This window comes from Siphateles boraxobius, unplaced genomic scaffold (genome assembly GCF_051911475.1).
Source record: "Siphateles boraxobius isolate OS27281-9 unplaced genomic scaffold, OSU_SipBor_1 19, whole genome shotgun sequence".
Lineage (NCBI taxonomy): Eukaryota > Metazoa > Chordata > Actinopteri > Cypriniformes > Leuciscidae > Siphateles > Siphateles boraxobius.
In genome coordinates, this window is record NW_027508799.1 from 29,465,533 (window position 1) to 29,493,285 (window position 27,753).

The 27,753-nt window shown below is 43.5% G+C and overlaps 1 protein-coding gene across 2 annotated transcripts in view; it reads left to right on the forward strand.

The window, feature by feature from the left end:
• ano2b (anoctamin 2b) overlaps positions 1 to 27,753 on the forward strand; it is a 58,881-nt gene continuing 31,128 nt past the window's right edge. Inside the window, exons 1-16 of one of the 2 annotated variants that reach the window (XM_077234838.1) lie at positions 1 to 98; positions 465 to 622; positions 1,980 to 2,018; positions 2,337 to 2,672; positions 6,651 to 6,749; positions 7,294 to 7,451; positions 7,612 to 7,666; positions 7,922 to 7,973; positions 8,609 to 8,664; positions 8,749 to 8,796; positions 8,882 to 8,946; positions 9,321 to 9,455; positions 9,968 to 10,128; positions 11,963 to 12,045; positions 12,520 to 12,600; positions 18,274 to 18,360. In XM_077234838.1, the coding sequence (XP_077090953.1) occupies positions 68 to 98; positions 465 to 622; positions 1,980 to 2,018; positions 2,337 to 2,672; positions 6,651 to 6,749; positions 7,294 to 7,451; positions 7,612 to 7,666; positions 7,922 to 7,973; positions 8,609 to 8,664; positions 8,749 to 8,796; positions 8,882 to 8,946; positions 9,321 to 9,455; positions 9,968 to 10,128; positions 11,963 to 12,045; positions 12,520 to 12,600; positions 18,274 to 18,360 (1,644 nt within the window). In that variant the 5' untranslated portion in view covers positions 1 to 67. The remainder of the gene's footprint in view (positions 99 to 464; positions 623 to 1,979; positions 2,019 to 2,336; positions 2,673 to 6,650; positions 6,750 to 7,293; positions 7,452 to 7,611; positions 7,667 to 7,921; positions 7,974 to 8,608; positions 8,665 to 8,748; positions 8,797 to 8,881; positions 8,947 to 9,320; positions 9,456 to 9,967; positions 10,129 to 11,962; positions 12,046 to 12,519; positions 12,601 to 18,273; positions 18,361 to 27,753) is intronic. The other variant, XM_077234839.1, reaches the window with a different exon arrangement.

Consider the following 27,753-nt stretch of genomic DNA (forward strand, 5'->3'; position numbering starts at 1 on the left):
TGAGGATTTTGCGCCTTCACAGTCTCTAATCGCCCCATACCTGATTGTGCTTCAGGTCTCCGATGACATGGCTGTGAATGGATCTTGTTCGTATGTTGGTGAGTCATGACCCTGTCCACAGATAATTGCCTATACACACGCTTTTAAAACTCCTGAAATTAGTTAAGAAGGACACCGGTAATTTTATATACATATATATTTATAGAAATATATTGTTTTGCATAAAATATAACATTGTTTTGATTATATGGAAATGTTATTGGTGTTGAATACAGTTTATGGAAAGAGACGTGTTTTTGTTTTCTGTGATCAAAGACTTCTCTTTTTAAGTCTCTTGTGGTCTTTTGAGGTAGAGATGATTCTTTAACCCTGTGTAGTCACATTCTCAAAGTAAGATCAATATAAATGTTAAATGTGTAATGGGTATTAGTTGCGATTAAAACTTTACTGTTTCCCATCAACAGAGGTGCATAACTGTGTTCTGAATGGAGTCAGCACTGCCTTGAGTGAGTCCTCCTCTATTTGCAGTGATTTAAGGGAAATATCTAAGACTGAAATTATGAACTCCATCAGCTGCACCTTTGATGATCCGTTTGACTCCATTGAAGAGTCTTGGCATCATGTGAGTAGCCTACTGAACATGTCTATGTGGCAAATAAATTCATTTTTCGTGTGTTATGTGTTTGTAGATTACTTCAAAGAAATAAAATGTCAGGGCCTAAACGATGCCTTTATTATAATAAGGGTGATGGGGTTGGGTACAACAGCGCTAAAGGCTTCCAAACCACTAAATAACAACAAACACCACAACACTTTCCTAATCCCGTTGGTCACTGTGTATGGGAAAAGTTGCCTGATCCATGGGGTCATCATATGCAATGGTAAAAAACTGAGGTAATGTGATGTACTTGGAAAATGTAATCTGTTTTAAAGTGTGGCATGTTTTGTTGCCAGTTTGAATCCACGAAGTTATCTTAATAGTTAATAATTTTACACTGAGCAGAGGAGAGGAGAAAGATGCAGAATGCAGGAACTGCAACAAAATACTTTCCTTCAGTGAGGGGAATAGATTTGTTGCAAAGGATGTGCAAAGTGGAGAAAAGTGCAATGGGGATTAATTTATGAAATATGTCTGTATGCCAAGATGCCTGTTTACTAAAAGCAGGAAAAGGAGGAGTTTGAACATTTGAGTTGTTATGAAATGTCATATGTGTTTAACAGGAAATGTAAACTATTTCATGAAGTGGTTGCTCAATTAGTGTCCTTAATATGCAAGAAAAAAATGATTGCTATCTCAAAAGTTTCTGCATCAAGTGACAAATTCTGCTTGATCACTAGAACCTATAACTACACTATTTTTCATTTTATCACTTTTAATTTTTATTATTATTTTTTACTCACAACAGCCTTCTGGTAGAATATCTTTTAACAAATATGTATTACTCCATCTAAAAAAAATACATATTTGTTCTACATGTAGAAGTAGGCACATTGTGTTTATGGAAGCCTTTAGCCCCATTGAAGCCTTTGTATTAAGCTTTAAATCGCTACGCTATTTCGTAGGGAACGATTTATGCATTAATCGGATGTGCGCAGAATTTTTTGAACCTGTTGGCGACTGCATCTTTACACTGGCGCGCAATCCCCTCAGGCGCGTAATGATGCGCTCTGGCGCTTGGATACGCGCAGGTATATTCCTTCAGGGACAATTAGTCAGGGACAAATCACAAGTTTCTGTGGAGATGCGTCCTGTTGTGCGTGAAGCAAATCTTTGCGCTTCCCAGTCAACGATGCCAAAAGCAGACAGACGGATGGATTTGATGCTTTGCGAGATCGATGGATAAACAGAGGGAAAGATGGATGGTGCCGTCTCTGTAGGGTGACATCAGAAACGGGCATGCCACCAGAAACACACACAATTTTCCGGGAACGCCGAGGAACTGTTGCCGTTTCATCTTGTTTTTGTGTTTTTCTTTAAGTGTGACAACATGCTGCAGACAAGTGACAACAGGATACATGTGAGTATGCTTTCGATCTCTCTAGAATAGTACTACTAGAATACCTGTAGCAATATGCAAGCAGGTTAGCATTAGTTCTACAGTAAATTGAATGGATGATAACCCAGAAATATATGGCATCAATGACAAGTGTCTATTGCCTTCACTCATTCAATCTAAATTGTATTGAGACCAGCCAAATTAAGAAGCAATAGTCTGACCTACATCTATCCTCACCATACTCCCCCCTCCCTTTCTTCTGAGTTGAATTTGATATGCACACACACTGCTGATGAACACTGAGCCTGGGTACATTATATTCTCCTCTCACCTGTTCAGGTGGCCAATAGCCTGATGGACGTGGACCAGGACCCTCGCAAACGGCTGTACTTTGCTGACGGCCGAAGGAAAGTGGACTATGTGCTGGTGTACCACTACCGAAAACGTTCCTTTGTCAGGGGCTCTCCTAGTCAACACAGACTGTCCACTATCTCCAATGGTAGTTATCCTTTAGGAGTGGAGGAAAAAGACCCAGTGGGAGGGAAGGATGAGCCTGTGGAGGTGGTGGTGGACGTCGGAGCCCCGGACCCCGCAGATGGGGAGAAAATCATGATCCGAGAGGAGTTCGAGGGCAATTTAAAAGACGCTGGGCTGGAAATTGAGCGTGATAAAGAGGTGTGTGGAAGCTGAATAGATCTTATTTGTGCCGTACAGTGGAATATTACATGCAAGTACATGCCTTCATTCTAGAATTAATTATTTTTGCTTTAGCCAGATAATTGCATTTTTGATCTTTGTAAGGGCCACATCTGGTGCTGATTTTACAGAAAGCTGTCACTTTAGATCAGTTGAGCTGTGCCTTGTCAAAAACAATATCAGTCAGGAACTTTCTATCATAGTCAAGAAATCTTAGGAAATTAGATCTTGACTGTGAAAAATGGACTCTAATTTGGTTTCCTAAAGATTGTTTACTTAATAGTGTATGTGTGTGCGTGAATTATGGGCTAGTTAGTCTTTGGAACTCCTACTACGCAACCTAATATCGGATTGAGCTACCATTTCACAGGCCATAAGACCAACTTGGGAATCATTCACGTATCATTGTTTTGTTAGCCATTACTTTTAAAGATCGCCCATTATGTAGTAATTGGACTGAATTCGTATGGTATTAGTAATGGTCCCAAGTGAACTCTTCTTTATCTGTTGCTAGGGAGCTTATATTGTATCTGGGGAATTAGGTGAACTCTCCTAATCTTTTACTTTAAAAGCTAGTTGAAAAAAACCCCTCTCTTGTAGACTATGGCAGAAAAGACTTTATTATTGTGCGTCTCTGTGATTGTTTTGTACTGTGTGTCTTCATCTGTAGGATGATTAGACTTGTGATGTGAAGCCAAGTTAGATTATAAGGCTGGTAATAGTAGTGATTGTCTACTCTCTCACAGAAGAGCTGTGAACCAGCCTTTGACAGCACACTGAGTAAACTGTACCCTAGCCTGGAAGGGACCAAATTTCTGCTCTAAATTTAACGGTTTGCTATTTGTCATTGTTGTAAATGATAGATTCCCCTTTTTCTAACACTGACTTAATCATCTGAGTGTTTCAGATAATTTAGAATTGGTTTTATAAAACAATTTGGGGTGCTTTTTAGCATGTAAACATTTTTATTATCAAGCATGAGGTTTTAAAAACAACCTATTAAACAATGCACTCTATAGCATAATTTCCCTTGGGAAACCTGGTAAGGTGGGAAGATGTACCTGTAGTGGAAAGCTTTGTCATGATGACTTTCATCATCTTCATTATCATGATCACTGAACCCTAATTCAACACTGTTCTCTTGTTTTGTTTGATCACCATCATTACATAATGTTTTGCCCCAGGCGGTTCTTTCGAGGTGTGCTCTGTGGCCACTACAAATACCTGAAGTCAGACACTCTGAATTATTCAGCCGGTAACTGAAGTTTGATTGCAGGCAGCCTGAACAGGGACAGCGGGTCAAGTCACACATTAACCATGTCTCACCTGCGGTCTTCCTCTTAGCTCGACACATTGTTACAGTTTACTATCACTCTACTGGATACACCGGCTCGGGTAACTTAAGGAGTTTAAGAAAAGGCTAGTTTGGGTTTATTGTTTCATGCGGGAGCTGCCTGGTGGACTGACTTTATAGGAAGGGAAGTTTTGTTTTGAATATCTTTAATGCTCAAGGGGACGTCACTGCCACAGTTTCAGTGCGTTACCCCTCAGTTACCCCTCTGTTTCATTGGCAGCGTGTTTGTTTGTCTTAACAGACCCTTTCTTTTGATGGATAACATTGGCTTTCTATGGAGGCAATAAATATACAAGTTTTAAAACAACAAAACCAGAGGGAAAATTTGGTGAGAAGGCTTGTCCTGTAGTTTATTGCTATTTGGCATCAGCTAGTGATTGCTGTGTTCTTTTCTGCAGGGATCTCTTTTGGGGTGTAAATAGTGCTCCTTTTTCAATGATGGGAATATTCGTGCATGATGCATTTACAGATAGACCTCTTATCCTCTCTAGGTGTGTTATGAGCATTATTATTGTCAATAACAACATTGAACAAATGAAACAACATAATCATGTTCACAAGTCTGTCACGTAAAGTCTAGTCTTACGTCCTTGATGTCGAGTTCAAGTCAAGTCACAAGTCTCTTTCAGTAGTTTCTTTTAATGAAAAGGTTACAGGTTAATTTTATCTGTAAATCTGTACATGCACACTCAATAGAACATTTCTCATAATTGTTCCCATAGTAAATGAATGGGTAACTATGATAACTGGGATTTGTTTTCCTTCAAAGCTATACCATGCTGAACCTACATTTAACATATATTTGCTTTATGTGGCACAATTTCAGATATGCTGCAGTTTCTAGAGTAGATGCCAGTGCTTCTCTGATTATCAGTGTCTGAAAATCTTACGACATTAAACCAATCACCGTTTTGAAACGCTTCTGTTACAGGAGAAAATGATAGAATCATAGTCTCACTAGAGTTACAGCACGCACAAGTGACTTTTATCTGAACAGTGTCTTCTCCTTGTAGACTGTTCACAAGTCTTTAATTTGAGTTGAGTCTCAAGTCAGACTATTTGTGAATTAAGTGCATCTTCAGTTTGAATCGCAGGCCAGAGTTTGCATCTCTGGTGTGAGCAATGTATTCTCAGGATTGTGTCTGTTCAGAGATGTTGTTTTGCTTTGTTTGAGTTAATTATGCCAAATGTCAAAGGCAGGGCTCACCCTGCCATGAAGAGCAGTTTCCGCTCACAGGTCTTTGGGAGCCCCTCAAATGTCAGTTGCAGCCGGTTTCTGTAGCGATGGCTCCCGCTCAAACTGTGCTCAAATCGACCTAATTGCCTTACGCTGCTGAGATGAAGCACTAATTGGAATATCATATCCTAATTAACCTTCTCAGATCCACATGTTATTTTTATCTCTCCTTTGTGGGTCTGTGTGTGTGTGTGTGTGGAGGGGCAGAAAAAAAACAGCTGTGGTGTTGGAACGCAGGGGACGGTGAGGATGTCCTCAGGTTTCCATCATCTCTTTCTGTCTCATCACTCTCTTCTCTTATTTCATGCTTCTAGATGGCATGGCTGACCACTGCCAGACAGATACAGTTACTGCCATCTCTGTGTGGGCACGACATAGCTTCAGTGTTAGATTTCATGGCTACAACTTGCAAAAAGAGATCATTTCCATACCCCCCAAGTTTATGTAATATATATAGTCCCTCTTTAGGGACTCTCAGATGGGCTTGATGACAATCTGCCACTCTTTTGACATCGATACTTCTAATCTGGGTTATTTTCAGTTTATGTTTTTGCTATAGTACCGGCAATAATTTCCACAGTATGTTTAAACAAATGAGAAATACTTTTACGGCAAAATACTTTTTATAGATACCCAGGAAGCAAGTGGGCAGCACTCCAAATTGGTGTTTGAAAATATGCAACCACAACACTTAAACACTGCATTTGTTGGCTTGACGTTAGAGCAATTGAATCTAGAAACTAGAATAGCTTCACCTAAAAGAGACAATTTAGACCTCTTTGCAGTTCAGGTAACATATTTATGTGTTTTAACCTTAAATTCCCTGACCCAAAAAGAAGAATGCATAAACTGCCTGTATTGGAGTCCGTTGTTTTCCTGTTTTCCATGAAATGAAAGCATTTAAGAATTTGCAAAAATGCAATAATTTTACCTTTAGGGGTACAACAGCTTGTCACTGGGGCAGTACCCTTAAAGGAACATCTTTGTACCCTTAAAGGAACATCTTATGTACCTTATTTACCTCTATAAGGTTCATAGTAGTACCCCAAGAGTAGGCTACGGATTAGAATTCTAGGGTACTAATGTGCATATTTTAGGGGTAGATAAGGTACAATGTTGTGCCTTTAAGGGTACTTCCCCAGTGACAAGCTGTTATACCTCTAAAGGACCAATTTTACAGTTAACACAGTTAAGCTATATGCCAAAATACTGTGGTAAGTCAATGTTTATCTTGTTATTATCATCCTCAACCAAAGTTTATGTTAAGATTTTTTTGTTTCTCTGAGTGTAATGTTTTATTCATAAAATGACGCAAATCAACATGGAGGCAGTATGTCAAGACCTTTCTCTTTGATTCTTTCCCCAGAACAAGACTCATGGTCAGGCTTTCATTCGGCTACATGCACCTTGGCAGGTGTTGAGCAGAGAGGCAGAGTTTCTCAAGATCAAGGTGCCCACCAAAAAGGTAGGATGGTCACTGTGATTTTGCCAAGTAAGACATGTTCCTGGATCAACATATTTTGTTGATCCTGGAACAACATTTCTGTCCCAAAATTTAGACCTTACCCTATCCCTACCCCTAAACCTAACCCTACCCATAACTTTTCCCTAAAATCAGAGGGAAATAATAGGTGAATAACACTGACGTTGAAGCACCTTACACTGGTTCTAAGCCTAAACTTGAAATAAACTGTAAACTTGTCCCTCAAATCTGATTGGTTGATCTGAAAGTTGTTCCAGGATCAACAAAGATGTTGATCCAGGAACATGTGGTACTTGGTGAAATCACATTCCCCAGCTAGGATACAGCAGAGCTTTCTCTTATTCTCAAGACAGACACGAGTCCCTTGGGATGTCCTTATGTGAGCTCTCTACAAGCCCTCAGAACTCCCTGCATGCATGTCTTTGATGTATGTAAGGGAGAGAGGGAAAAGCACAAACGAATAATGCTGATTGATGATCTGAGGCTTTGCTGCTTATTTTGACTGAAAATTTTGTCTCTTTTTAAGAGTTACGAGTTGAGGGAAGAAAAAGGTCTGGCTGCCACCATGAACGAACTGTGGCGGAAGTTAAATCAACCACTCCAGCCCAAAGTACCACATCAGGAGCAAGAGCACAGCCGCACCAAGTTCCTCTCTCACTGTTTCTCCCGGGACAAGCTCCACCTGTGAGAGCCTGGCGTGGTTGGGGTGATGTGGGGTTAAATGTCATCAGGGGCCACATGGGATTTTCTTCCTTTCTTAGAGGACTTGACAGGATTTGTTTGATTGCCAAAGGCATCTGTGTAACTCATGGATGTCTCATCGCTATTTTTGGCCTTTTTACAGGTACAACATCAACTCAAAGGACACCTTCTTTGACAATGCCACAAGGAGCCGAATAGTGAGTCTGTTTTCCTATGCTCATGAAAATTCTGTTCATTCAGAATGGTACAATGTGATACTTTTTTTTTGGTTGTTGAAAAGAGAACATGATATACAAGAGGGAACAAAAGTTATTTGCTAGCAGCAGGAGATTGCCGTCTCTAGGGACAGTTCTAGGAAACCAATTCCACCGGGAGTTTTCCAGGAACAATTTTCAGTTTTATTGTTTGCTTGTATCTCTCTCACTCTTTCTCTCTCTTGCTGTCTGCCTCAGGTGTATGAAATCCTCAGACGCACCGCCTGTGCACGGACCTGCCAAACCATGGGTTAGTAATACATTAATCCATAACCTAAGTACGGACTAGTGTTCAGGGAATCCTCAGGATATTTAGGGCCAGAATGTGAGCTTTGGAAGTGGGCACGGTGAAGTTGGGACAGGGTGCAAAACAAGCCCATGCCATATGCTCCCTTGGACCAAGCCACAAAGCAGACGGACCACTGGGGGCTATTGGGAGATTGAGGCTATCCGGCAGAAGGGATGACTTGGTGCTCTCTTCAGTTCCCCCTCCCTTTCTTTCTGTCTGTCTCTCAGACTTTCTCTTACTTGGTTTCATACAAAGTGAGTAAATTGGGTCATAAAGTTCTGGGATTGGGATCCAAATTGAAGCCGGGTCCATTGAGGTGGAAAGAGGGGGGTAGTGGGTAGTGGTCTTTCCAGCTTGTTGCTGGGGAGCTACTTTATTAATTGTGGGCTAATCACCAAAGCGTACGTGTCGTTCCTTTGAGGACTGATTAATTACTTTGATTAAAACCTGTGTTCTACATGTCAGCTGTCTTCAGCCTCCAGGACTCTGGCTTTCCAAGCGTAATGAAGTTGGGTCACTTTAAAGTCATAGCAGTCAATCATTATTCCCACAGATGATGTTGAATATTTTAAGGTGCTCCCTTTTTTGCCTTGCAGGTATCTCCACGCTGATAGCTAACGGGGTTTATGATTCAGCATTCCCGCTGCACGATGTGAGTTGTGTTTTCGGGATTCCTCTGCTTTACTTTCTTTCTCCTATCAGGTTGACCTGAAAATGTGTTTTTGTATGATTACAGGGAGATTTTCGTCCCACTGGGCAAGCCGAGGGGAAGAACGACAGACAAGTATGCTGCTATTGTGTTGCATTTGTTTTCAATGAATCAGAAGGGAGAATATGGTAAAATTCTGAATTCTTTGTACCCTTTTCAGCTATTACATGATGAATGGGCAAGATACGGGGCTTTTTACAAGTATCAGCCTGTTGATCTTATCAGGTAACTGTCAAATCACTTTGACGCATTGCTTTAGATCAGAGATGCCCAAATCAACGCCTGGAGTGTCTGTGTTGACATCAGAAATTATCAAATCACTAGAAGGGCCGAAAATAGGGGGAGGGGGAACATGCATTCTTTAAGCATATCTTCATTTCTAATTTACATTTTTGAACTTTTTTTTGGAATGTAGAGAATACAAGTGAATTTGATTTTAAAAATACATTGAAATACAATGTAGTTGGATATAATGCAGCTCTTACCTTTGGCACATAGCCTTTAATCAGGTTTGACTTTAAAACGTTTGTAACCTCTGCTTTTAGATTAATATTTCATTGATGTAATGCACACTCCCATGTTTTCTGTGTAACCTTTAGGAAGTACTTTGGGGAGAAGATAGGTCTCTACTTTGCCTGGCTTGGTGTCTATACTCAGCTTCTGATGCCTGCATCCGTGGTGGGCATAATCGTGTTCTTCTACGGCTGGGCAACTGTGGAAACAAACATACCAAGGTATGTGCCAGTAAAGCCCACCGAGCGCTGGGCACGGGTCCCTGTTGTGGGTGGGCACACGATATCTGCCAGGTTGAGAGTAACTAACTGTGATTATTATATTCCACTGATAATAAAATGATAACAAGGAACATAGTTCTGGTGTTTATGTAGTTGCATCTGATTCATGGAATTAATTTATTCTAGAATTGCAAGTGCTCTAAGAATGTGCTCAGCATGCATTTGTGACTGAAATATCTCAGGGGAGCTCAGGAATATTGTGGTCCTTTTTAATGTCGGTACTTATGTGAGTACACGGTGAACCAGACGATTTTATTTTTGAGACCACAGTGAAGTTTTCTGTCCAGTGCAGTCACAAGATAAAATAGTGTTGCATTTTTAATTGATACTTTAGACATTGGGCCACGCTGATAGATAAACACGCTGCACCATATCAGGGCCATAATACATTTATTTTGTTGGACTGTTGCCAATTTGCATTGGCTGTGTCTAATTTTGTGTGTTTCTGCCAGCCAGGAGATGTGTGACGAGGATCAGAACTTCACTATGTGTCCCCTCTGCGATCGGGCATGTGACTACTGGCATCTGAGCACAGCGTGTGGCACAGCGCGTGCCAGCCATCTCTTTGACAACCCAGCTACCGTGTTCTTCGCCATCTTCATGTCCCTCTGGGGTACAACCTAAAAATCCCTCTAGTTTCATTATCTGATGTCTATTGTTTTATTCCATTATTGGCACTTGATGAGTCTGATTCTCATTTGAGGACATTTCATACGAAGATTATTGCAGCAGACAAAACAGTAAAAAGTAAAAAGTGGCCTTACAAATCAACATATTGTCTAAAATGCATATTTTTAAATGCATCTCATGACCAAAACTTTCCAGTCACCTGCACTCTGTCTTTGTTTTAGAACACAAAAATGACGGCCCTAGTTTAGGTATTAGCCATTTTTGTATATTATTTACTTGAAGAGCTGCCTCAGATCTGTTATTCAGTCCTATTGAATGAGACCAGTTCAAGCTGCTAGCATTAACATGCAGAAGTGCAGCAGTCTCCATAGTGATGGAGTTGAAGAGATGTTGAATGGCCAAAGACTAGTGTTACCTCTTTCTGTCACTGCCTGAGTCCCCGCACGGGCCTGGCTGATGGACGCATTGTGAAACCGCACAATTCCTGACATTGACCCATCTTTGGCACCTGCATGGGGTAGCAGAAGCTATACATTATTACTCATACAGAGACCCCCAGCAGCATGTATAGATACTGAATCTGTTCATATGTGGGTACTGAAATGTATTAATTAGCCATCCAATATTGATTCAAAGCAAACACACACTGTTTAGGTCTTTATTGTGAAGATTTAAAGGCAAAGCTCACCCAAAAAAATTCTGTCAGCTATTTCTTTCTCTCATGTCGTTCGAAACTCGTTTTAATTTCTTTAGTCAGTGTGTACTTTTGAGGAATATTCTATGCTTTACTTATATCTATTGTTTTTAAGTATAATGGAAGTGAATTAAGAATGGGCTGTCAAAAGGAGAAACATACAGTGATCTATGAAAAAGATTCTCAACAAATAACAACTTTAATTTTGGTGTGTCGATCACACAAAGCTATCGACTTGTATTAAATAGTACACTTCACATGGATTCCTTTATAGGATGGAAAAGAGCATTGTGCACATTCTGCTAAAAATCTCTTTTTGTGTTTGACTTTACAAAAAAAAAAACGCTCATGCATATTTGCAATGATATGAAAGTTGGTAAATAATGACAGAATTACTAATCATAAATAGTGGTTCCACATGATGAAAGGTTGTTATCTCTACTCAAATATTTCATATAGCATGAACTAAACCCAGGTTGTCAAAATAACATAAGTTAGGTGTTGGCAGTCAGAAGATGGTACTGGTTACATCCACAGCACTCCCATAATACTTGCTTTTTTTTTTATTAACGCAACTTAAAATTTAATTCTCATTAGAAGGTTCTCAACTCAAGAACCACAATGGTAATCCTGAAAACCACCAACATTACAGAAACTCTTTTAAATACTAACACAATAGAGTATTAAACAGTAACAAGTCTCCCCATTTTCTCATCACACTAAAAATGCATAAAATATCACTTTATTTTATATTTACTCTCCCTAGCCAGCCCAATGCAAAGCATGCTGGGAAGTGGAAGTCATGTTCCCAGTTTTATAATCCTACTTTAACACAACAAAAATCATTCACGGAGTTTCAAACCAAAGAGATTCTGAAAATTTGTTGAACATGATGAAATATGAAACAAATTATTTTGGATTAACTTGTTTTATTTAATTAAATTGAACAATCTGAATAATACATTTTAAGTGTCCCGTTAATGGTTTTGTATATATGATGTGATTTATCTTACATTAGGAAATGACACTTTGCCCCTTATAAATCATCTTTTGCTTCTCTTTTCCCATAAGTCTGATATTTGTCAGCACTCATTTACTGTATGCCTCATCTCTCTCTCTTTAGCTGCCATGTTTCTAGAGCACTGGAAGCGCAGACAGATCAGCTTGAACTATAGTTGGGATCTGACAGGCATGGAGGAGGAGGAGGTACGTTCACACACTTACACAATCACATTATGTTTCTCACTAGTATTTGCATGTCTAGATTACAGCGCAGTGGCCATGAGTTGATTTCAATGACAGTGTTTGCTGACTGTTATATGATGCGACACAATGGTGGCACCCCTATCCATTGGTATTAAAGTTTATCCCCCAACGCTGTGTGTGAATGTCCTCATGTGTTCTCGGACAGAAATGGACTCACCAATATGTTAACTTGTTGTTTCTCTAAACGCAATCTTTCCCGCCAGGAAAAAGCGAAGGTTTGAGTTTTATGTTTGAAAATCTCTTCTTGCATACTGCTCTTTGAGATGTTTGCTCTTTGAGTCTGACTTTGCGTTGTGTCCTTGTGTTGCCCTGGATTTTGTACCTATTTGAATGGTTTGAAACTCCTCTACCTGCAGCAATCCACTGGGTTTTGCAAAGAGTAGAAAGCAATTGCCTCTGTCCTTTTCTCTTTAGGAGCATCCCAGACCGAAATACGAAACAATACTCCTTCAGAAGAGGCAGAGTAAGAAGAAAAATAAGAAGAACAAAAATGAGGTGGGCAGGATGTATTTTTTTCTTGCTTTATGCATAATGCAGGCATTTTATTAATGTCTGACTTAAAAAGATCTAATTATTTCCTTTTGGCTTCTGGCTTAGGAGCAATATGCAAATACTTTATTTTTAAAGAGTCAAAAAGGGAACTGCCATGGTTGTAGGGGCAGAGGATGAGGGGGTGCCAAATGCTGTGGGCCTCCCCATCATGCACTGCGCTGACCTGAAGCATTTGGCACCGGTGCTTTTGGGGCTCGTAGGCTGCGCTTTGCGTTGTTGATGCCCAAGAAAAAAGGATGATCTGGTCTGGTTTATGGAAAACGTCTCAGGTTACGACTGTAACCTAGGTTCCCTGAGAACAGGGAACGAGACAATACGTCATCGACGCTATGGGGAACGCCTCAGGCGTGACAGGTGCCTGAAATCAAGTATCAACTCACAACAATCATGTTGACCGGCGACAGCCCGTGCTTCATCAGAGCACGCAACCTGGATGTATAAAAAGGGCGCCTTGAGACCGTGACAACATCCTATCGTCTGAAGACTGTTGCAGGCAGGCCCCGAGGTATGGCAGGGAGACGTATTGTCTCGTTCCCTGTTCTCAGGGAACCTAGGTTACAGTCGTAACCTGAGACGTTCCCTTTCGAAGGGAACTCAACAATACGTCATCGACGCTATGGGGAACGAAATACCCAAGCCGCCATACTGAGGGGAGTGCATGCCCAATGGCAGTGACAACTGTCAGAACCAGTAATACAAAGGACACTAAAACCACTCACCCTAGGTCACGTTGGACTGTCAGTGACAGCACTCCCTACCGGTCATAGCCCAAGCTAATGAACCGAGAAAACTGCCAGAACATAGTTCATGGGAGGTATATCTGGGCCAGCTCAAAGGCTTGCAACTTCCTAATAGGACCACAACTTCCTAATAGAAGGGGTCCCTTCTAGGGAGTGTGGCTAGGGGACTCAAGGGACTCCCAGCCAGTCACTATTCAGGAGAGCATGCCTCCTGACATGCCACCAGGCTGGCCTGGTGATCTATACTAAGACGCACAGTCTGGCCATTGCCTGTCTGTCCAAGATAGAGCCTCTGGAAACTGCCTTGGAAAAGGCATCCAAAACTGAAGGCCTGCAAAGCTGGCAGAAACCATTCAGGGCCGGATCACAGAGACGGGACCACCTGGAGAGTGTAACTCAACCTCAAGCAATGACGTAAGTCGTCCACTCAATCCATGGGTCTACCCAGTGCTCGTTCTGAACACTGAGGGAGTAAGACAGGGATCAAAACCAGGAAGGTCTGCTGAGGCCAAGACCTGATTACCCCCTATGTGGGGAGCTCCACAGCAGTAGGTGGGAGCTCATACTCAGGAAGGCCGGTGAGGCCCGAAACCTGGCAACCACAATCTGTGGGAGCTTACTTTCAGGAAGGCCTGGTGAGGCCTGTAACCTGACAACCACACCATGTGGGGTTACTTCCAGAAAGGCCATAAATATGGATTTTAGAAAGTACATGAAACGAAAGTGCATGAACTTAGCCATTCTGAGTCCAGGAAGGCCTGGATCAAAAAGTGGAAGTTAGGTAGAGAAAGGCGTCTGTCGTAGCATACTTCGACGACAGGACGCATCTAGAGTGGGACCCAAGGTGAAAGACTGGGGTCTAGCCACATAGGAAGGGACTGAAGCGTACAGCGCACGACCCTTACCATAAAAAATGGATTTTAGAAAGTACACAAGACGTTTCGTCGTGTGACTTACCATAAGTATGGGTTTAAGAAGGTACGGAGCGTACAAAGAAAATAGATGAAATAAATGTGCATGTACTTCATCACTCTAAATTCAGGAGGCCGGTTTTGAGGCCTGAATTTTGCCCATGATCAGGAAGGCCAGATGAGGCCTGTCACCTGACAGTCATAGACCCAATATGTGGGAGCCCATAACCAGGAAGGCCGGGTGAGGCCTGTAACCTGCAACCACAGTATGTGGGAGTTCATATTCAGGAAGGCCGGGTTAGGCCTGTAACCTGGCGACCACGGTGTGTGGGAGCTCACATTCAGGAAGGCCTGGTGAGGCCTGTAACCTGGCGACCACAATATGTGGGAGCTCATAACCAGGCAGGTTCGGGTGAGGCCTGTAACCTGGCGACCACAGCATGTGGGAGCTCACACCCAGGAAGGCCTAAGAGGCCTAAAACCTGGTGACCACAGTGTGTGGGAACCCACATTCAGGAAGGCCGGATGAGGCCTGTAACCTGTCCTGTGGAAGCTCATGGGGGCTCATACTCAGGGAGGCAGGGTGAGGCCTATAACCTGGCGACCACAGTATGTGTGAGCTCATATTCAGGAAGGCCAGGTGAGGCCTGTAACCTGGCGACCACAGTATGTGGGAGTCCATAACCAGGAAGGCTGGCTGGGGCCTGTCACCTGCCACAGAATGTGCCGGGGCCACAGTATCTGGGAGCTCAAATTCAGGGAGGCCGTGTGAGGCCTGTGACCTGACATGTCAAAGCACATCGCCAGGAAGGCCGGTGAGGCCCGTAACCCGGCAACCACAGTATGTGGGAGCCCACACTCAGGAAGGCCGGGTGAGGCCTGTAAACTGTCGACCACAGTATGTGGGAGCTCACATTCAGGGAGGCCGGGAGAGGCCTGCAACCTTACATGTAGAAGCCCATCACCAGGAAGGCCGGTGAGGCCTGTGACCTCGCGACCACAATATGTAGGAGCTCATAACCAGGAAGGCCGGCTAGGGCCTGTCACCTGGCGACCACAGTGTGTGGGAGCTCATAACCAGGGAGGCCGGATGAGGCCTATAACCTGGCGACCACAGTGTGTGGGAGCTCATAACCAGGAAGGCCGGATTAGGCCTGTAACCTTGCGACCACAGCATGTGGGAGCTCACACTCAGGGAGGCCGGGTGAGGCCTACAACCTGGCAACCACAGTGTGTGGGAGGTCACGTTCAGGGAGGCCGGGTGAGGCCTGCAACCTGTCACCACAGTATGTGGGAGCTCACATTCAGGGAGGCCGGGAGAGGCCTGCAACCTGACATGTAGAAGCCCATCACCAGGAAGGCCGGTGGGACCTGTAACCTGGCGACCACAATATGTGGGAGCTCATAACCAGGAAGGTCGGCTGGGGCCTGTCACCTGGCGACCACAGTGTGTGGGAGCTCATAACCAGGAAGGCCGGATGAGGCCTGTAACCTGGCGACCACAGCATGTGGGAGCTCACACTCAGGGAGGCCGGGTGAGGCCTACAACCTGACAACCACAGTGTGTGGGAGCTCACGTTCAGGGAGGCCGGGTGAGGCCTGCAACCTGACACCACAGTATGTGGGAGCTCACATTCAGGGAGGCCGGGAGAGGCCTGCAACCTGACATTTAGAAGCCCATCACCAGGAAAGCCGGTGGGACCTGTAACCTGGCGACCACAATATGTGGGAGCTCATAACCAGGAAGGTCGGCTGGGGCCTGTTACCTGGCGACCACAGTGTGTGGGAGCTCATAACCAGGAAGGCCGGATGAGGCCTGTAACCTGGCGACCACAGCATGTGGGAGCTCACACTCAGGGAGGCCAGGTGAGGCCTACAACCTGACAACCACAATGTGTGGGAGCTCACGTTCAGGGAGGCCGGGTGAGGCCTGCAACCTGACACCACAGTATGTTTGGAGCTCACATTCAGGGAGGCCGGGAGAGGCCTGCAACCTGACATTTAGAAGCCCATCACCAGGAAGGCAGGTGGGATCTGTAACCGGGCGACCACAATATGTGGGAGCTCATAACCAGAAAGGTCGGCTGGGGCCTGTCACCTGGCGACCACAGTGTGTGGGAGCTCATAACCAGGAAGGCCGGATGAGGCCTGTAACCTGGCGACCACAGTGTGTGGGAGCTCATAACAAGGAAGGCCGGATGAGGCCTGTAACCTGGCGACCACAGTGTGTGGGAGCTCACGTTCAGGGAGGCTGGGTGAGGCCTACAACCTGACAACCACAGTATGTGGGAGCTCACATTCAGGAAGGCCGGGTAAGGCCTGTAACCTGACATGTGGAAGCTCATAGCCCGGAAGGCCTGGCGAGGCCTGTAACCTGGCGACCACAGTATGTGGGAGCTCGACTCACAACCTTGCTTACCAAACATGTCCCCGGCTCTGTACAGGAGGCGAGTTCTGAAAAAGAAGAGAAAAATGTTATTTGCACAAAAGAACATTTTCACTCAGCATAAAAACCTGCAGCATGCGGAATGAGGCACACCGGGAGTCAGAAACTCAGTAACCCCGTCTTTCTTTTCTTTCTTTTTTTTTTTTTTTTTTACTGTTTCACAAGTAAAGGTAAGGCGCTCCTATCAACCAAGCTGAAGCGGGCCATCAGAGAATTCATGAGCTCATCATGGGCCCCGCCCCAGGCCTGAAGTAGGAGGAGTCTGGGAGCGATGGTGGATAGGAGACAAGATCCAGAAAGGTTGACGTTTGGTCTGAGAACGTTTGCTCTGGATCACCTCCCTGAGATCGTGCCTCCCGCGGGTCCGAAAAAGGTCAGAAAAGCTCGGAAGGCGAAACCGGCAAATCGAGGAGAAAGGTTTTTTCTTTCTCCCCGATGTCAGCCTGGTTGAGCCACAGATGCCTTTCGGTGGCCACCATAGCCGCCATTGAACGACCGATGGAGGCAGCAGACTGTTTGGTGGCCCGGAGAGACAAATCCGTGATGCGGCGCAGCTCTGCGACCGCGTCAGGGGACAGACCGGCCCCCTGATCGAGGTCCCGCAGCAGGTCGGCCTGGTAGGCCTGAAGGACCGCGAGGGTGTACAGAACCGCTCCTGCCTGACCTGCTGCTGTGTACGCTCTGCCATTCAAGCGTGATGTAGTCTTAAGCGGCTTGGATGGCAGGGACGGAGCTCATAGTGATGAAGACCGACCAGAGGCGAGATAGTTGGCCAACGTCTCGTCCACTGGTGGCATCGACACATACCCGTGCTCCGCGGCCCCATCCACAGCAGCGAAATTATTCCGCTGATGCAGATGAAGACGTGCAGAGAACGGGTTCTTCCATGCCTTCTCGATCTCAGAGTGGAGATCAGGAAGGAATGGAAGCCTCGTCCGGGCTGGTGGTTTATGGGAAGGGAGGAACCGATCGTCCAAAATACCACGAGCAGGTTCCTCCTGGACGCGCCTCCACTGTAGCTGTAATCTGTTGGTGGCGCGCCCCATAACATCCACCAACTCAGCGTACACTGGTCAGGAGGGCTGAGATGGTTCAGTCTCAACCAGACTGACATCATCAGCAGCCAACTCCTGCTGGCCACGAAGAGAACCAGTTACAGATCCATCTAAAAGAGAAAGAACCTCTTCAACATCGATCTGTAACAATACGTCTCCCTGCCATACCTCGGGGCCTGCCTGCAACAGTCCCTTCAGACGATAGGATGTTGTCACGGTCTCAAGGCGCCCTTTTTATACATCCAGGTTGCGTGTTCTGATGAAGCACGGGCTGTCGCCGGTCAACATGATTGCTGTGAGTTGATACTTGATTTCAGACACCTGTCACGCCTGAGGCGTTCCCCATAGCGTCGATGACCTATTGTTGAGTTCCCTTCGAAAGGGAACCAAGATTTGCATTGTTAGCTAGAGTTTTGCCCTCTGTCTCCATCGATTGTGTGACGGTTAAGATCTGTGTGTTCCAGCCTGAGAGAGTTGTGGACGAGAGCGGGGAACTGGGGAAGGACAAATGGAGGCAGAGGTTACTGTCAGCCATGGCAGCTGGGAATCCGGTAAATGGTGCTCTCTCTTTTTCTCTCTATCTCATTCTCGCCTCAATCTCTCCAGAGCCTTGTTTCCACCTGCTTTTGTTACAGTTTCTATATAAAACTCCCTAGTTGTGAAGTTGGAAGGTTTTGAACTGTAATGCTGAGTGACAGCATCCTAACCCAGCAATCCAACTCGGTCTTCATTTTGAACGTTTTTTGCTCTGTCTACAGGCAAAAACATAGTTTCCTCATTCACTGGCCAGTTTTGAGATTTTGGGCTATTGGGCTTTTCATAATGTGTTGTTTCAGACTAGTGGAAAGAAATCCTCCAAAATGCACTTGTAAATGTTTATTACGCTATTTGCGCCTGTACATTTGAATCAAAATACTTATCTTTAAAGGCTATTTTCTCAAAATAAGTTTTTCCCTTATGCACTGAGCCAGAAACCTCCACTTTAATAGCACTTAACAAACTTTCCAGTTATATTCCTATCTATGTTCTAAAGAGGTTTTTACAGGGGTGCTTGTTCATATATACACATAAACAACAAGCCTGTTCTGCAAATGTATGCAAATTAGTGCATATTTAATTGGATAATGCATAATTTGCATAGTTTTAAGCATAAGTTATCGACATAGACTTGCGACATAGAGTTTTACACATCGGTCTGTTATTGTAGGAACATCAACGTTACATTTTCATGCCCCTAAACATAAAGCGGAACAAAACTAACCACTGTGATTGGTTGCTTTACATGTCAGTCATACGGCCAGTTTCTCTGTGACTAGCTAATTTGTTCATCCTCCATAATGCGGTTACTATTTACATCTCATATCGTCTGTAAACTCTTGCACTACCAAGGCAATGACTGACGTATTTGTATAAGGCCTACATTCCAAATAGCTCTGTTGTCAGCCCTACATTGGAAAACGATCCAAAGTAAAGAGAACGGTTTGACCCGACATGGGAAAAGCAACTCATTAGATAATTGTTTTACCCTATTCACCAGGGGTGTCTTGCCTCTCTTTCTGTCCTCTATTATTACCATTTCCTGTCAATAACTGTGAAAGAATAACTTACAGACCATTCACTCATGCACAGCACTTTTAGTAAAAGAATTTGAGTCCCATTCAATTTGCAAATGGCCCATATGTCTGTCAGAGGGGCTTAGCTGGGTGGGGTGGTCACAACGGGGTCGTTGGCATGAGAAATACGGCCGTCTCTCACTCCTTTAATCCTCTTGCTGTAGGACGTGCATGTCGGACTAATACAATTAGATCTCGTCAGCTCGCTCTTTCGGTTTCACATTACCCAACGTCGTGATAACATTAAAGGTCAAGTGTGTTTGTGAGCTGTTTAGTAGTAAATGCACTGCAGGTCACTATAAAAACATTTGCTCAGTAAATAAATATGTTGTCCAGGAAGGTTTCATTAGATCATACTGATCACACATAAGGTGTGAACCTCAGAGATTTGAGTGTTTATCTGGAAAATGTAGGTCGTGCTCGTCAGTTCGACATCATTGCTTGTGGCCGTTGTCGTAGGTGTAATTAGGCAAATAAGCCAAATAAATTAAGACTTGTTAGTTGATATGTATGACGTGGCTTTTAAACAGGTACACCAGCATCCGTAGCCCTTCTCCATGTGTGTGTGCTGTTACGAGTCTAAATGTGTTAGTAGTTAAAGATTCTTAAGGTTTCCCAGGGTTTGTAGAACCTTAATCCTGATTTAAAATCAAGCCTGGACTCACTGTGGGGTTTGTTGCCTTAAAGATTATTTTTTACAAATAATAAAAAATCTAAATTCAATCCGTTGGGAATGAAAGTGTTTACAAGGCTTCTACAATGAGGGCGTACATAGAAGGGCTTACATAAAAGTCACTGGACTGGATTTGCTTAAAGTTCTTGGCACCAAATCTCAGATTGTCAAAAGAAATAAGTTAAAGTCAGTCAATAGCAAGTAAACATGATATCCTACAGCACACCTGTATACTGTGCTTCTTATGTCAGATTTCAGATTTATCTTCCCATGATGGCATGTAAAAAAACTGAATATCCATAAAACAAGATCAATTTAATTGTGAAGCAAAACTGTTTAAGTCTTGTTTTCAGAGACTATATCTTGAATTGTTTATCCTTGTATATGCAAATTGGCAATGCTCTTTAGCATAAACTATTATAAAATCAATTTGATTTGGTAAGTATCGTGTAAAAGCAGTGAAAGATAATGCCTCAGGTACATATGGTAATCCTCGTTCCCCAAGGAGGGAATGGAGACGTGAGTCAGAAGTGATTCTGACGAATGGCGATCGCTTGCGAGAGCCTATCTACTTCGAGTGTAACTAAACGAGCCAATGCATATTGGCATGCAATAATTGCACCAGCTGCTGTGCATCGCGGCGCGAACATATAATGAGCAGCAGCCCACAGGCCTCGCATCCTTGTTTTTCCCCTGAGGAGCCGGACCTGTGACTTGGCCGTACAGCGGAAGCTTAGCAAAAGTGGCGAGGGGACTCACGTCTCCGATCTCTCCTCGTTCGCTCCTCCGTTCCCTCCTCAGCTTGAGCCTCCTGGCCTGACTGCAGCGTTGGGCAGAAAATAGGAGCTCTAAGCAGAGAAGTTCAGTCACTGCTGTTCCACAAGACCCACTCAGTGTGACTTATTGGATAACGCTGGGAAAGCGTGCCCTTGGGGAAGGGAACACTGCGGAAGCCACATCCTACCCGGGGGACAACGTGAGAGTTGGCCGGCCCGAATTTAAGGCACGATTCGTTGAACGAAAATGCTTGCAGGTCCCCTACCCTCTTGATGGAAGCCAGAGCAGTCAGGAGCACTGTTTTTAGTGACAGGATCTTTAACTCAGCTGACTGCAGTGGTTCAAAGGGAGTCTCCGCTCCCCTCAGGAACCTGACAATCAGGTCATGCTTTCCCAATGACTGCATCGTGATGTGCGGCGATAGCGGCAACATACACTTTGAGGGTGGAGGGAGACAGCCTTCGCTCCATCCCATCTTGCAGGAAAGAAAGCACGACTCTGATCGGACATCTTCAGGGGTCTTCCCAGTAGGAAGAACACCATTCAACGAACAGGTGCCCCGTCTGAGAAAGCAGGTCACCCCAAGCCAAGGAACTGCTGTCGGGATGAGCATGATTTCTGGGAACCAGGTCCAGTTGGGCAAATGCGGCGCAACTAACAAGACCTCCCTGACATTGCACAGTGTCTGTGCGAGAAGGCTCACAGGGGAAAAGCATACTTGCCTAGGCCACCCGGGCCAGCTGTGCGCTAGTGCATCCATGCCGTGGGTCCCCTCGGTCAGAAGTCCCATATCAGCTGGACCACCTGGGGATGAAGACGCCACTCTCCCGGAAGCGAATGGTGTCATGAGAGCTTGTTGTCTGCATTATTGAGCACGCCAGGGATGTGTATGGCACGAAGCGACCTCAGATGCTTCTGACTCCATAGGAGATGGCGGGCGAGTTTCGAAATGCGGTGGGATGCATAGACCACCTTGACGGTTGATGTACGCAACGGTCGCAGGGCTGTCCGTACGGACCAGTACGTGCTTGCTATGTAGTGGCCCTTTGTAGTGGCCCTTCAAATTGCGCGAATTGAAATTGCGAATTGAAAGTACGGCCAATGGAAACACGTCAATTGCGCAAAAACTCCCATTTATCGCAAACAAGTTTTTAGCCTCGCATGAGGTGGTTTTTAAGTCAATTTGAAAAATAAATATTTCGCAAATCTGCAATGGAAATGTTTTTTGTGCATTTAAAGGTCACCTGACGTAGATGACGCTGTATATTTGGACAGAATTCGAGACAGAGTTCTTTATTAAATTCATAAAAGACAAAAGAATTACAGGAATACTTGATTCTAAACCTCAAAGAAATGCAAAAATCAAGACCTCGAAGCAGAAATGAGGGAGAAACACCCAGAAACTCCTGAAATGTGCCGTTATAAGAGTCTTTCCTTGTCATTAATGCTTGGATAACACACATACGTCTCCTTCGGTTTATAATAATGTCCAGTGCAGTGGCTGAGATATAAGTTACATAAACCTATAACGTATGTTGCCATGATTTTTGGAATGACTTATGGCGAGAGGAAAAAAATTATGTTTTAGCCGCATAACATCGGTTAATGGAAACGCCGTCATTTCGCATTCGTTTTTTGTCGACATTAAGAAAAAAACGCAAAGGTTTTGCGCAAATCTGTAATGGAAACGTGCCTATAGTGAGCTGATGAAGGGGAACTAAAGAGACATATCTTAATGTCTTGTTTTTCATTCATGTGATTTTATTTTTCCAGTGGTAAAGGTTCAGCAATAATATTATTGGTTGTTCTGGTTTCAACTTGCATCTATATTCCTTATTAAAACTTGTTTAGAACAGGAAGCACGCATGCGGCATACTTTTGGAAAGATTTAGTGACCTTTGACCTAATGTGTAGCCTATTTTTTTGTTTTAGGGGCCTTTGTGCCCAAGAATCACAGATTTAAATTCGTCACTTGCATTATGGCACTTTTCCCTCATTCTTATGTTTAGCTACTCTGTCCCAGATATCATGGCCTACGGTCAGTCCTGACCTAGATGTTCTGCAGAACCTTAAATCGAGACCATACATCCAAATGACTTCATTCAAAACACCCTGGACTTAGATATGTAGTGTTCTTAAAATCATATCAGATCAGCGCAGTTTTGGTCGGCCAGACGTTGTAAACAGAGCAATTTTTACTTAATCTTTATGTGGGTGATAAACAAGCAGTAGTTCAGTATATTATCCAGCACATATTCACTGTAGAGCAAATAAGCAGCAGTCACCAGGGTCCAGTTTGATGCTCATCAGTTTCTGACCGCTTTCTGTAAGACAAGTGATGTTGTGGTCAAGTCAAGTTTTATTTATAGAGCACAAGTTTAACACAACCGTAGTTGATCCAAAGTGCTTTACAGTACAATAAAATAAATAAATAAAATAGAAATAAAGAGAAAAGTAGTAGAAAAAAAGGAGATAAAAATCTAGTATCAAAATCATTCAGTGTATACATACATAATGTAGAACACCGACTAATTTAAAATAGATACACAACATTACTCGAATGCAAGAGACTAAAAATAGGTTTTTAAGCTGGATTTAAAAGCAACCAGAGATGGAGAGGTCCTGATGTTTAAAGATAAATTGTTCCAGAGCTTTGGGGCGACTACAGAGAAAGCTCGATCACCTTTTGATTTACACCGACAGCGAGGGACAGATAAAAGTGGCTGATCACAAGATCTCAGTGACCTGGAGGCTGTGTTTGGGCTAATAAGATCACAAATATAATCTGGGGCCGAACTATGTAGAGCCTTGTATGCAAAAAGAAGGATCTTAAAGTCGACTAAAGTCGAAATTTTATTGGTAGCCAATGCAATGAGGCAAGAACAGGGGAGATATGATCCCTTTTCTTAGTTCTTGTTAACAATCTGGCTGCTGAATTTTGAACCATCTGTAACCGAGACAGTGTAATTTGAGGTAGGCCAACGTACAGAGAATTACAACAGTAGTCCAATCGAGCCCTAACTTTTGAACTGTATATACCTCAAGTTTATGAATCACAATTTTAAGGTCTTTACTAGACAGAAAGTTTTTCACTTTTGTTTTTCACTATAGATCGGAGTTGAAAAAAGCGACTCTTTACAACTGCTTTTACATGCTTGTCAAAAAGAAGAGGATCAAAATAGACTTGCATGATTGTGTTGGTTATTACTTAAGGGACCTAGCTGTGTCTTAATGGAGTTGTTGTTAGCAGCAGGACCCAGTAGAAGCACTTCGGTTTTATTTTTATTCAGTTGCAATGAGTTATTTGTCATCCAGGTCTTGACTTCCTTGAGGAATGTGAAGAGGTTGTCTAATGAAAAGTAATTTCCTGGTTTGATTGGGAGGTATAGTTGGAGGTCGTCAGCGTAACAGTGATATTTTATGTTATATTTCTTGAATATTGAGCCTAAAGGTAAAATGTAGAGAGAAAACAAAAGAGGGCCTAGAATGGATCCCTGTGGAACCCCACAATGGATAGGCGCAGAGGGTGAAGTGAATGACCTGATATTTACAGAGAAGGTCCTCCCCTTTAAATATGAGCCGAACCACTGTAGAACAACAAGGCCCTCTACTCCAACAACATACTCCAGTCGTTTCAGAAGAATATTATGATCAACGGTGTCAAATGCGGCACTCAAATCTAAAAGTATCAGGATAACAGAAGACCCAGAATCAATGGACAATAGAATATCATTTGTAAACTTCAGCAGTGCTGACTCAGTGCTAAGCAGCACTCTAAAACCAGATTGAATTGGGTCTAGAATATTAAAAGTATCCAGGTATGAGGTAACTGTGCAGCTTTTTCCAAAATCTTTGAAATGAATGGGAGTTTAGAGATAGGCCGGTAGTTGTTATGCACGGTCTGGTCAAGGTGATGTCCTTTAAATTAGGGGCTGAACAATAGCATGTTTAAAACTTTCTGGAAAACCCCCATTTGTTAAAGGGCTATTTATTATAGCTAAGAGCATGGGGCAGATTGTATCTAAAACCTCTCTAAACAGACGTCCAGGCAATATATCTGATTAACAGAATGTGAATGTCATCTGAGAAATTATTTTAAGTAATTAAGACACTGGTTGAAAGTTTGTAAAGCTACTGGATGTAAGGACCAATTTAGAGTTATCTATGTAAAGATGAGAAAGGTGTGATCTAATATCCTGTATTTTCTGAAGAAAAAAAAAATCAGAAAATTGTGTGCACATCTCAAGATTCACATCAGGATGGTGGTGGGTGGGTTGGAAAAAACACCACACACAGGATTTCGCGACTGAGTGCTGATAGACCTCCTCGTGTTTCTCACAGCTCATTTGTTTTGCCACAAAGCCCCAAAAACCCTTGGAATAAACCAATAAATACTGGAGAGGCAGTAAGTCTTGTGGAAACCCCCCACTGATCACTCATTTAAGAGCGACACGTGTGTGTGTGTGTGTGTGTGTGTGTGTGTGTGTGTGCAGTTTGTGATGACTGCGAAGAGAGCGGATGATGAAAGGTATTTAGTTCAGGGAGAAATAAGAATGTGTCTAATTATTTTTCTTCACACACATGCCGACAATGTTTATTACATGTTAAAGTGTGAAGTTTTCTGTGAGAGATTAGAGACTTGCCGTGCAAATTTAAGAGATGAGAATTAGATTCAGTGCAGTTTGCTACACAGACTGACCAGCAGAGAGCACTAGACTACAGTGCGTTTTTGCATATATGCAAGCGCCCGGGCTGTTCGCCAAACCTCTGAATTAAGCAATGTCCTCACATCTCCATGGAGACACGGGACACTCGAATCCCACTCCCACTTACGCTCGGTTGGGTTTGCTCTTATCTTTGGCTCTTTAAAAGGCTTTATCACATAACTATGTCATCTTGGCAGCTATCTTTAGGACACATTAGTGACGTTTATTAATAAAATGCAGCACACCCTTTGCGTGGCTAATTTTAGAACAAAATGTTTGCATCGCCTCCAGAAGCAAAGTAAGGGAACATTCCTCATTATCTTTGAGGAGGAGAGTTGCATTTGCTTTCTGAAAGTGTGCATCTGGCTCGGTAGCAGAAGATAAAATGATTGACCTCTAACTGAGTTGTTATTTGTGCTTTTCCAATGCAGATGGAATTTTTCATACATTCTGCCTTCAGTTCTATTCACTCTGGGTACAAAGGCCTAAAACTCTCTTTGGCCAAATATTGAATATTGTTTCATAGCAAAGATATTCAGAAGATATTAAGATAGAAGCAGAAGCAAGTAAACATCTGTGTATTGTGCTTCTCATTCAGATTTACCTTGACTTTAATATCATGTAATAAGAACCTTTATACACTGTAACAAATTATATGAACAATAAGTTTTAACTCATCAAAAAAAGTTAAGCAATTTTCAACTTTTTTTATAAAGTTATAAAAGATTATATAATTACAAGTTATAAAAGATTCAACTCATTTTTAAGTCAGTTTAATGTAATTGAAGTCGAAATGACTTAAAAATTTAAGGCAGCAACTTTTTTTCTAATTTTATTAGTGTCTGATCATGATGATATTGAAGTCTGAGTAGGAAGTCTGCAACATTTAATACACAATGTTGCATAACGTCTCGGTTACGTATGTAACCCTAGTTCCCTGATAGGGAACGAGACGCTGCGTCAAACGCTGCGGGAACGCCCCTGCGTTGTGCGTCATGAAGCACGTATGGAATCAGCCCAATGGAGAGATGAAACGTCATAGGCGGGTGACGTCATCGACCAGGAAACTATAAAGCACCCCAAAAACACAAGCGCATTAGCTTCTGATAGGCTTGAAGGAAGCGCTAACGGGAGTGCCGGGAGTATGGCGGAGCGACGCAGCGTCTCGTTCCCTATCAGGGAACTAGGGTTACATACGTAACCGAGACGTTCCCTTTCAAGGGAACTTCGAGCTGCGTCAAACGCTGCGGGAACGCGAATACCCACGTCGCCATAGGACCAAATGACCGTCATGTGAGACTAGCGCACAGAGGACGAGAGCACCTGTGCCCCAGGGGTAGAGCTTAAGTCTAGGTCATAGAACTTAATAAAAGTATGCGGTGAAGACCATCCAGCCGCATCACAAACATCACTCAGGGAAACCCCCGACAAAAGAGCTTTAGAAGCAGCCATACTCCTGGTAGAGTGAGCTCGGACAACCAAAGGTGAAGGCTGGCCAGCCGACTCATAAGCAAGTGAGATAGCCTCAACCACCCACTTGCTCATTCTCTGTTTAGACGCCGGACACCCTTTCCTGGGTGGCCCGAAACATACAAAAAGTTGTTCTGATTTCCTCCACAGGGCAGCTCTGTGGACATAAGCGTCTAATGCCCTAACAGGGCAGAGTGAATTAAGTTTCTCCTGGTCCGATGACATAAATGGAGGAGGACAGAAAGCCTGCAGAACCGTAGGTCTAACAATATTAGTAGGAACCTTAGGAACGTAACCTGGTCTAGGATGCAGAAAAGCTTTAACCATGCCAGGTGCAAATTCCAGGCACGAGGGTGAAACCGACAGAGCCTGCAAATCTCCGATTCTTTTTAGTGAAGAGATAGCAAGCAAAAAGATAGTCTTAAAAGTGAGAAACTTCTCGGGAACTTCTTCGATAGGTTCAAAAGGAGCTAGGGAAAGACCTTCTAATACAATGGCCAGATCCCAAGTCGGCACCCTCGTACGAACTGCTGGCCTCAGCCTCAAAGTGCCACGGAGGAAACGAGTTATAAGCGGGTGTCTCCCAAGAGAAACTCCACTGAAAGGGACGTGGTAAGCAGCTAGTGCCGCCACATACACCTTTAGTGTGGAGGGGGATAACCCTGTGGAGAAGCGCTCCTGCAGGAATTCCAGCACTGCACCCAC